The sequence below is a fragment of the Trachurus trachurus genome, assembly GCF_905171665.1.
Source record: "Trachurus trachurus genome assembly, chromosome: 4".
NCBI lineage: Eukaryota > Metazoa > Chordata > Actinopteri > Carangiformes > Carangidae > Trachurus > Trachurus trachurus.
This window is the reverse complement of record NC_139898.1, coordinates 24,112,578-24,122,475: the sequence shown is the minus strand read 5'-3', so window position 1 is coordinate 24,122,475 and position 9,898 is coordinate 24,112,578. Positions and strand designations below refer to the sequence as shown.

At 39.4% G+C, this 9,898-nt stretch overlaps 1 protein-coding gene across 1 annotated transcript; it reads right to left on the bottom strand.

Moving 5' to 3' along the window:
- Positions 1 to 5,526: 5,526 nt before the first annotated feature.
- acer1 (alkaline ceramidase 1) lies at positions 5,527 to 8,822 on the bottom strand (the record flags this gene model as incomplete). Its single annotated transcript, XM_083969416.1, has 6 exons — positions 8,715 to 8,822; positions 8,477 to 8,591; positions 7,733 to 7,871; positions 6,377 to 6,514; positions 6,123 to 6,260; positions 5,527 to 5,704 (listed from the first exon to the last, which is right to left on the bottom strand). Exons 1-6 carry the CDS (start codon positions 8,805 to 8,807, stop codon positions 5,527 to 5,529), a joined length of 801 nt encoding a protein of 266 aa, XP_083825542.1. The 5' UTR covers positions 8,808 to 8,822.
- Positions 8,823 to 9,898: the final 1,076 nt, after the last annotated feature.

Sequence of the window (9,898 nt, the reverse complement as noted above, 5' to 3'; positions counted from 1 at the left end):
CAGACAGGAGGGTGTCCCACTTGTATTGAGACGTCAACCTTTAAATCCTCCTTTTCTATATGTGTGGAAGAGACAGATATGCAAAATGAAGACATGTTGCACATGGCTTCACACACAAAATATAGTAAAACTGAGACCTAGTGTGTGAAAAATTATAATTATTTGGACCTGAACAAGCCCTTGAGAATCAATTAGAGGAAAAATTCCTCTAAATAAATAAGTGTATAACTGTAGGACAGCTGAGGTGCCATCCCAGCTTTCTTTATCTTTCAATTGATCATCAGTGAGGCTTCGACTTCTGTCTCAAGGTGTCACCTTATAACACAATTAATGCAGTTTGAGTGGGAGAAAGTCTTTGAACTTCACAGGTGAAAACCCTTTCTACCTTTTCTGACATGAAATGAGAAAAAAAAGTGACTTTGTGGTCCTCATTAATGATAGTGATTCACGACAGCTCTGGGAGGGATACAGTTAGATCTCTTTTCACCCTGACACACAGCTCAAACATGTTTGATATTTGCACCTCATCATTGGTCTTTACCATCTAAAAGATAGATATGGGGAACAAGGGACAGGGATTTCTGTGGCCACAGGGGGAGTAGTGGGTCTGCACACTCACATTTTCCTCCAAATGTCCCTCTGGATTTTAGTTATCTGCCCAAACACCTGAGCATTTCTCTGTTAAGGATATATTGATGTTATGAAGGTAAGGTGAATGGAGGCATGCATCTCTTTGCATATGAAATGTTGTGGCTTGGTGTGCACATGTAATTTGGAGACAAAAACAACAACGCTCTCACTTTACCACTGTTGCGGTCATTGTCCCTCTTTCAAGGCACCTTTGTTCACCGTTTCAGAGTCGTTTGCATGGTGGTGCATGCATGGTCATTTTTGTGCAGCTTGGACACTTCCTCCACTTCCTTCTTTGCAAGGTGTAGCTAGAAAAGCATAGTCATGACATAAGAAAACTATCTCAACCCCAGAGCGAAACTGTCTCTTCAATTTTAGTGTGTGATGTAGTTAGTAAGTTGTAAGTCTGTGAAGCACTTTGTGAGTCTTCTCTGTGAGAAGTACTGTATAAATACAATTGTACTTACTTACTTATTTGCTGCTTGCATGAGGTTGACCTTAACCCCAAATTAAACAGACTAAGATCTATTACCTCAATGGAAAACCAAATAGTCTTGAAAAAAAAACATTAGTACTATGACCTTTGATACAGTAAGTTGTATAGCTGGGGTAAATTTAGTTTTTAATATATGATAAAACTCAAAACAAGTTGTCTAATGCATTTTTCAAAAGGAGTTGTGGTGGGGTCAGAACATCACAGTATTTACTGTGTGCTGGGATCATGACAAGAGTTTTGTGGTGGCACGCTGACCGAACCTCTGACACATGAGAGGCCTTGATCTGCCCTGGTCGGGGCACCAGGCCGTCTGAACTCGGCCTTGGCGCCGCCGCCTCAGTCGCCTCCAGGTGGTCGACAGCAGCTTCCCCCCCGTGTGTTGTTGAGCAACAGGTCGATTTGAAACACACTGTTCTTTTGTTGGTTGTTCCTGGAAGAAGTGATTTTAAGCTTCTTTTGACAGCGTTTTTGTATTTTGTCCTTTTGGATTATTCCCCTAGATACAGTCATCATCCGTCCGTACTTGGACATTTCACAAGAAAAGATAAAAAAGCTGAATGAAAGAACGACCACCCAAGTAGTCAGGAGAAGACGTTTCATCCTAGTGTCCTCCTGGCTCCAGATAACAATCCAGCTGCAGCTGCAGAGATGCAGACAAGTACGATGCTCTGGAGAATTTTCATAAATAAAAACGTCTTTTTTTGTGATTTTCTTGAGCATCTTGACAGATTTTGTCGTCTTGCCCTGGAAGGAAACCTAGATAAGCACGAGGAGGCCTGTGTAGCTAAACCCTACACCCCCACACTCCCCAACAAAACTCTTTAAAGGTCCAACATAATCTTTTCTGTGAGAGAGAAAAGCTGTTGCAGCAGTGAAACTTCTGTTTATAATTAAACAAAACTGGAAGAAAATGACCAAAATCAACATCCACAAAACAACAACAGATGGCTGATGATTAACAAACAGAAGTGAAGCCACTCAGACAAACCCACAGAGGGTCATAGCGTCTGGTGACTTCCCTCTAACCTGAACTAACATCAAATGCATTAAACAGTACTGAATTACTGAATCACTAAAACATGACAGGACTGAGCTGTAAATCATTACCTGCTGTAACAACCACTGAGAGCTGGAGGACAGTGTGCTCGTGTCCCCGCTGCAGCCTCTTAATTGGTTTCCCCATCAATCAGACCAGACTAAACACACCTGAGAGAGGGGATAATTGATTAAAGGATTGTTTACACTTCATGACCAGCAGGGGGCGACACTGTAACACCTGCAGACACACACATCTGTCCTGATGGAAACACTTGTGGCTACAGCAGTTTGTGTTTCAACCATGATAATTGAGTTGTAGCTCAACAGTTTAGCTATCATTTAAGTTGTTAATGAAATAGCACTAATACATCTTACTTATGCTGCTTTACCTAAATATATATATATGTATATGTATAATGTACTGTATGTCTTGGCTTTATATGAGTCTTTCCTTTTAATTCACTTCCAGCTGCTGTTTACAAAGCCATAACAAATTAAAGCAAAGTTTAAATATACTTGGTTAAGTGTTTCAAACTGCATGACTGATGTAGTCTATTGTATTGTAACAGAAGAGGGCACTAAATCATGTATGATAGTTTATTTTGTATCAATTCAGTTTTTTTTTCTTTATTTCATATTTAAGTAGACCTGCCCATGAATCTGGAGCATTGCTCATGATTGTTAAGATTTAATGTGGTAGATACTGTTGACACACCAGTCAGAGAGGAATCTGCAGCAGTAGCTATTCTGAAACTTTCCCTGTACTAGTAAATACCAGCGCTATAATTGATAAATATGTTGTTATTCATAACGCCACAGGTTGTCACAGTTGTCTCACTCAGCCACCACTCTCACTGGCTTGGTGCCTCCCCTTCTCCTGCTGCCGCTCACACTCACCCAGCCTGGTGCCCGGATATCTGATTGTTTATCTCCCTCTGGCTGCACATCTGTATGTTAACAAGTTAGGGTTAGTTCCCAGTTCACAAGTATTTGATGTTATACATCTTTTTGGCCACAGCACTGCAGAACAAACACATGATATGTCACTGTAAATAGGGCAATGTACTTAATGTACTAATTTACTCCCCCAAAATATTAACCTGATGACTTATGAAAGTGTTACTTTCTGTGGTCTTCTAACTTCTAATCTTATGCTGTAGTACCAGTAACACAGAAAATTAATCTAGTAACAATAAAGAGTGTTTACCGGTAAATCAAAAATGTGAAACATGTACACTTACAGGAGGCAGCAGCAGAGACCAGTAAAAAAGTCAGTGATATAATTTTATTGATCACTCAAATACTGTACAATGAAAGTTTTATTCACCCATTCACAACAGTTATACCACACAGAGATACAGAGACAAAATGGTGTCCAGGATTTCGCCCAAGAACACTTAGGCAAGGCAGACTGGAGGAGCTTGGGATCGAACCACCGGCCCTCTGATTGTACCTCTGCCTGTTGAGTCACTGCAGTCACAGTAGCATCCACAGACTCTGAGAAGGAAATGAGTCGTGCACCAGAGGTTTCACACACAAAGTAAAACGTTGTTATCATCTTTGCAGCGCTAGAGGAAAAGTCAGGGAGGTCAAGACTGATTCATCATCAGGAGACAATGAATGTCTGTAAAAGATTTTTGTTCCATTTCATCTGGCAGTTGTGGATGTATTTATAGGATAAATGAGTAAAGTTATTATATCTCAACTGTTTTGCCAACTTTCACAGACAGAGAGCGATAGATTGAAAAGTCAGCAGGATTCACTATCTGTGAACCATGAACACCTGAACAGAAATTCACAGCAGCGTATCCAGTATTGACTTATTTCAGTGTACGGCAAAGTGATCTCCAGGTTGGGAAAAAACAGCAACAACTTATCTACACACAGACAGACCAACAGTTTTCTGTAAAGATGTTACTTCAGTAAATCCAAACATCACTGAAAAGTTACAGACATTACACCATTTGAAATCATTTCATTGATTTATGATTTAATAGTCAAACATTATATATTTCCAAGAGCACAGGATTCCTTTGAAAACATCCCCACCCACAGGAGGTCACTGTTGAACACTGCGGAGCAGAGAGAGCCTGTGATTTCCTTTGTGTGACAGATCTTTTGTCTGTGTCTGTTGTATCCTTCCGGAAAGATGACGTGAATGGAGCTCAGCTCACCTGAATATTCTCAAAACATCACCAAAAATCCACAAAACAGGTCATTTTGGTGAATTAGGGGGGGGGGCAGACATACAATAGAAACAGATCTACATGTGACTGCTGTGGGAACTGTCACTCACACAAATGCACTTCAGAGTCAAATTTCAAAAGGTCCTGAATGAGACTACAATATTAGTTTAGGGAGAAAGTGACCAGCAGGTTAAAATGCGTGTTAATGAAATATCTAAATTAAGGACAGAAAATGGATGTCTTAATTTTAACACATTAGACAGACAACTTTGTTATTACTGTGCTTTTATTAGATTCAAATGAGACCAAGCTCAGTTCAGGTTTACAGCTCAAACGAGCCCTAAGGACAGGGTGTATGACAGTGACGCCACCACATGCTGAGGTATTTTAAAACTCGCCTCACTCACTGAGACTGCAGAGGAACAACATTAGCTATTGTTTCATCATCAGGAAACATACAGTACGTCAATACAATCATTTATGTGCAGGATCAAATGTGCATTCATATCTTGAAAATAAATAAAAATGACTGATTCATATTTACAAACACATACACACATATGCTGTCAAACTGGTTGCCTGCAGATATTTTATGAGGTCATTCATAACTTGCAAAACTTGAAGTATTGCACAGTCCAGTTGTTGCCTCGTCGAAACCTGAAAAACGCCAATGAAACCGATTGTTGTTTCACCTATGTCAAAGTTCAAGACAATCCAAACTCACTCACGGATTTCCTGAAAACACAATCATGGCTTGAAAAGAACAACTAGGAACAAAAACAGTAATAGCACTGCATTAAGAGTTATGCATTTGCTACTGTTCTAGAAATATCAGTCTGGTATAAATCATGGACATATTAAAGTATAGATTATAAATTTAATCTGAAATAGATATTTCATTTATGTAAATTTGGCCCATTTGATGATCCATTTATATATATATAAAACTAGAATAACTGATATTTAGTCATTGTTTGGTATAAATTTGTAAATTAAAACATGTGTCAATCCATCTGGGAGTGACATTAGGTCCCCATGTTTTAAATACTAGCAATAGGAAGAAGTTTTTGGATCAAAGATTGTGTGTTTAACATAAGAAGCTGGTGCTGAGGAGCTCTTCATTAATGACGGAGATCACAAGTGCGAAATGTTCTTCCAAAGTTACACCAGAGTTTCTTAGCACCGTTTCCGTGTCTTGGTCGTGCCTTTCAGGACGATGTGAGGTAATCCGATGGCCCACTTATCACAGGGCCAGTACTGCAGTCCAGGCAGCGAGTACGGTATCTCATAGTTAGCGTCCAGGTAAGCAATCAAGGTGCTGCCATAAGCCACCGCCATCACAATGAGAATGTGCCTAGAGGAGACAGAAAATGAAGATTAATACACATCCACTGCTCCTCTGCAGTCTGAATCCACTGTGTGATTATAGGCAACATAGGCAATTTGGTTAAACTTAAAGTGTGGCTTTGATTAAATGTCATATTCATATTACTGTTGACTTTCACACATGTAAGTCCTGACCACAATTTTTTAAAACTATAACCACCTAAACATAAGAATAAAGCATACTGAATTATAAGAGAAAAACATTTTGCAGCAATGCTCAAAGTAAAGAAATACGTTAATAATGATAAGATAATGATTAGATAATAAGTTTAGTTTGGCTGTTGCAAATTAGCAGAGAGAGGAAAGAAGAGAAAGGGAACATATGAGTAAAAGGAAAGGAAAGGAAACAAAACAACAGCGAAGGAAACAAATAAACCAGGACTCACCAGATACCATGAAGGTAGCAGAAGTTTAGCCGCTGCCAGAAGCTGCAGCCAAATCGGTCACTAATCCAGCAGGAGATGGCGAGAACCCACAGGGCGACCGACAGCTTGGCCAGTCGCAAAGCCTTCTGGTCAGTGCAGCTGAGAGAGAGAGAGAAAGAGAGAAAACATTCAGTACAGTAGTCAGTACAGGAAACCAAAACTGCATCAATCAAACAGAGCAACAGCTGCTGGAAAAAAGGAAATAGTTTTCACACCATCTCATCTCGACGGCCAGGGTGTAGAGCAGGTGGAGGCCGAAGCAGTTTAGAGCGTAGGCATTGGCTGTAGGTTTGAGGAACGATGACACTGAGGTGACGACCGTGACCAACAGGACGAGCCTGGAAAACGTTGACCTGAGGTTGAACAGAGAGAAAGAAAAAGCAGCATGATTTTGGTCTCCACCAACTTCTGAGGGAAACGTCTGACTCTTAAAGGGATAGTTCAACATTTTGGCAAATTGACCCATTGAAATAATCCCTATAGTTTTAGGAGTAGGTTCGTTACCTTTAATTGTCGGTGCAAGCTATTTTTAGAACGGTAGAGCAGAGTCACGAGCTGCTCAGAGCTACGCTACGGAGGCCAGTCCGTAGCATAACTCATCAAATACACAATCCAACAACTCCAAAACGCTCTGGTGGACAAGTTGTGACCTGCACATTCACCACGAGTTGTTGGATTGTGTATTTGATGAGTTTGATGAGGGAAACCAAGAAATCCCATAGCGTAGCTCTGAGGAGCTCGCGGCTCTGCTCCACCGTTCTAAAAATATCTTGCACCGACAATTAAAGGTAACAAATCTACTACTAAGACTATAAGGATTATGGCAATGGGCCAATTGGGCCAAAATGTTGAACTATTCCTTTAAACCCCTTATGTTACATGTATATTATATATGTTATATATTATTAGCTCCACACCAGCTAGTGTTAAATGTGTCTGTCTGTTATTTGGTACAGAAGGGGATTTAAGGGCGAGAGAGTAAACCAAAAATGAATGAATGAATGAAATTGTGGCCAGAAACTAAAACACTAAATTGAAATTTACTGTAAATCCCCATAAAGGAGCAGATCCAGATGTTAATAGTTACTTTATGCCAAGGCAGTGGCCAAATAGACTGACCTCTCAGACTGAACACATTATTATCTTGAAACGCTGTGAAAATCAATGTGGGAACTCTTGTCACGGCTGTATAGGACTCTATTCAGGCGCTCATCAAAATTTCATTCATCTTTACCCCTCACCTTGAGATTAAATATTTACACGAGGAGGGTGGAGCTCCCCTCTTTTACAATAGTGACCACCCCCTATCTGTCACATTCAGGTAAAGACAGCAACACCATATTGTGTTTTTGTGGTGATGTCTGGCTGCACAGCTTCAGGTTTCACAGTGGCGTGCCTTACCAACACAATGTCATTGTTTTGTTTGTTTTGTTTTTTGCATGGTCTTATTAAAGGATTATTGAGCTGTGTGTGAGTCCTCAGCAACACATGGAGATACGTATTACAGGCACATTGTAAACACAACAAATTAGTCACCTGTTGTTGGGTTGAATGCTACAACGTTATCTCACCTGTCTTTTATAAAAGAGGGGAACATCCTGCGGGGGAACCAGACAGCGTATCCCATCGCCAGCACCCACAGGATCGACAGCTCGTCCAACATCTGGCCAACAAAACTGAGAGTCATGTGGAAGTACGCTGAGAAGAGGCCTGCAGGGAGAGAGGGCGATTTAATAACATTTAATAATTTTACTTCTACTCGTTTATTCACATAAAAAGTTCAGAAAATTCACCGTACATTAATTTACAGATCATTTTCTCAGTTAGTGGTTTAGTTTATAAAAACCTAAGCGACAGCCACAAGTCCATCAAACGTCTCATTTGGTTTAGCAATTAAGGTCTCAGTCACATAATTGTAAGAAAATAAGAAACTAACCTACATAAAGTTAAGAAGCAGTGCTGTGAGCCATAAAATAATTATTTTGTTTTGTCTTATGGGTTTTTTTTCTTCTTAAAGAGAATAAACCACTTTCCGAGGCCTGTGATTGGCTTTCTTTTCTAACAATGTTGAAGTCCCCCAGGGGTCCATACTGGGACCACTTAGTTTGTCTACTTGTAGCAATGTTTTATCTGTATGAAATGGGCGTACATCAAATAAAATTCACTCATGCACTTTTTAAATGATTACTGAACCAACAACTCATGTCTTAGTGACTTGTGTTCATTTACTATTTACTATTTAAGAAAACATGGTGGACAATAGTAAATCAGATATATGCAAATATTCAAAGAAAGAAATATATGAATAAACTGACCTACAAAAATCATCATAATCCAAACTATGTGGATTGCCAGACTCCTCTCTTTGGCGTAAGGGTGGAGGAGGTAGAGCATGACGGGCGACACGATGAAGAAGAAAAAGCTGCTCACCTGCAGGACAAGAAAAAAAAAGAAAAAAAAAAAGGTTTATAACTCGTAGTTTTGCATGATTATATGATTTTAGATATTAATCAGGAAGATCATAAATATTGCAGTATAGGATACAGAACTTACAGTGTTGAAGTACTCCACTACATGTTCAGAGTGTTTGTAGTTGTCTTCGCACCAGTCAATCTCCGAACTCTCGTAGGCAAAAACTTCCACCATCTTTTCACCAGAGTAGACGCCTGTCAGACACAGAGATGGGAAACAATAACCACTGACTTCTAAACGGTCAATTACACCTCGGTCGGTGCACCTGTGAGTTGTGTGTCGGGTGTGTGTCCTCGCAGAGCCTTTGGTTTATGAAAATCAGTTCTCACTGCCCACTGAGCTGGGTTTCTACTTTTATTCAAACACGGCTTTGCACCTTCTCATAGAGTCATATGATATAAAAACAATTATGACAGAGTAACAAGGGACAAAATGTTCCCTTCTCTATTATACTTTTTCGTCACCATAGTTCATAGGCTAATATTTTACTTTTGATCCCTCTACACTATTAGAATATATAAATTATAGTGTATTGTTACAGGATGAGATAAAACTGTATTGACATGAGAATTAAAATGAGTTCCATCTTTACCATCTTCAACAAGTAACACCAGTAATCATAATGAAAACAACACCAACAATCTGAACGTTATGTGTTATGGTTATCTAAATAACTAATACTTTGAATGCTGAACTTTGATTGTTTGACTGTACATTCCTATTTTTTAACAACGTTTTGCAAAGAGCTCAACAGTCACAACAGGTTTACGCTGTTCGTACGCTGACACCACAATAATGGTCGTAAGAAGCAGTTTATGATTGTACCTATAAATCCAGATGTGCTGCAGCACTTTTCCAAAGAATAAGCTTCCTGTAGAATAATCACACTGGAGGAGGATTTTCCCAACCTGGCAACCCGACTGTTGCTCTAATGACTAATAACTGATCTATAAAAGTTAGATATTTATGATAATTAATTAGAAACAATTAGACAGTAGTGTTGTACTATTGTATTAAATTATAATAGATTGCACAGATGTAAACACGATATGAGATTAGAGATAAGATACATTAGATAATAGAGTGGATAAGACTTGATTCAATACATTGTGCCTTAGTAAATCAAAGAGCCATTGTTATTATTATTATTATAGGAAACTGAAACATCACAGAGACACTGTAGACCCAGTTGCTGCTAATCACCACACATCCACTCTCAGTCCCATGGGGAGAAACAGCAGGAATATTCCAGTGATTTCCTTAGC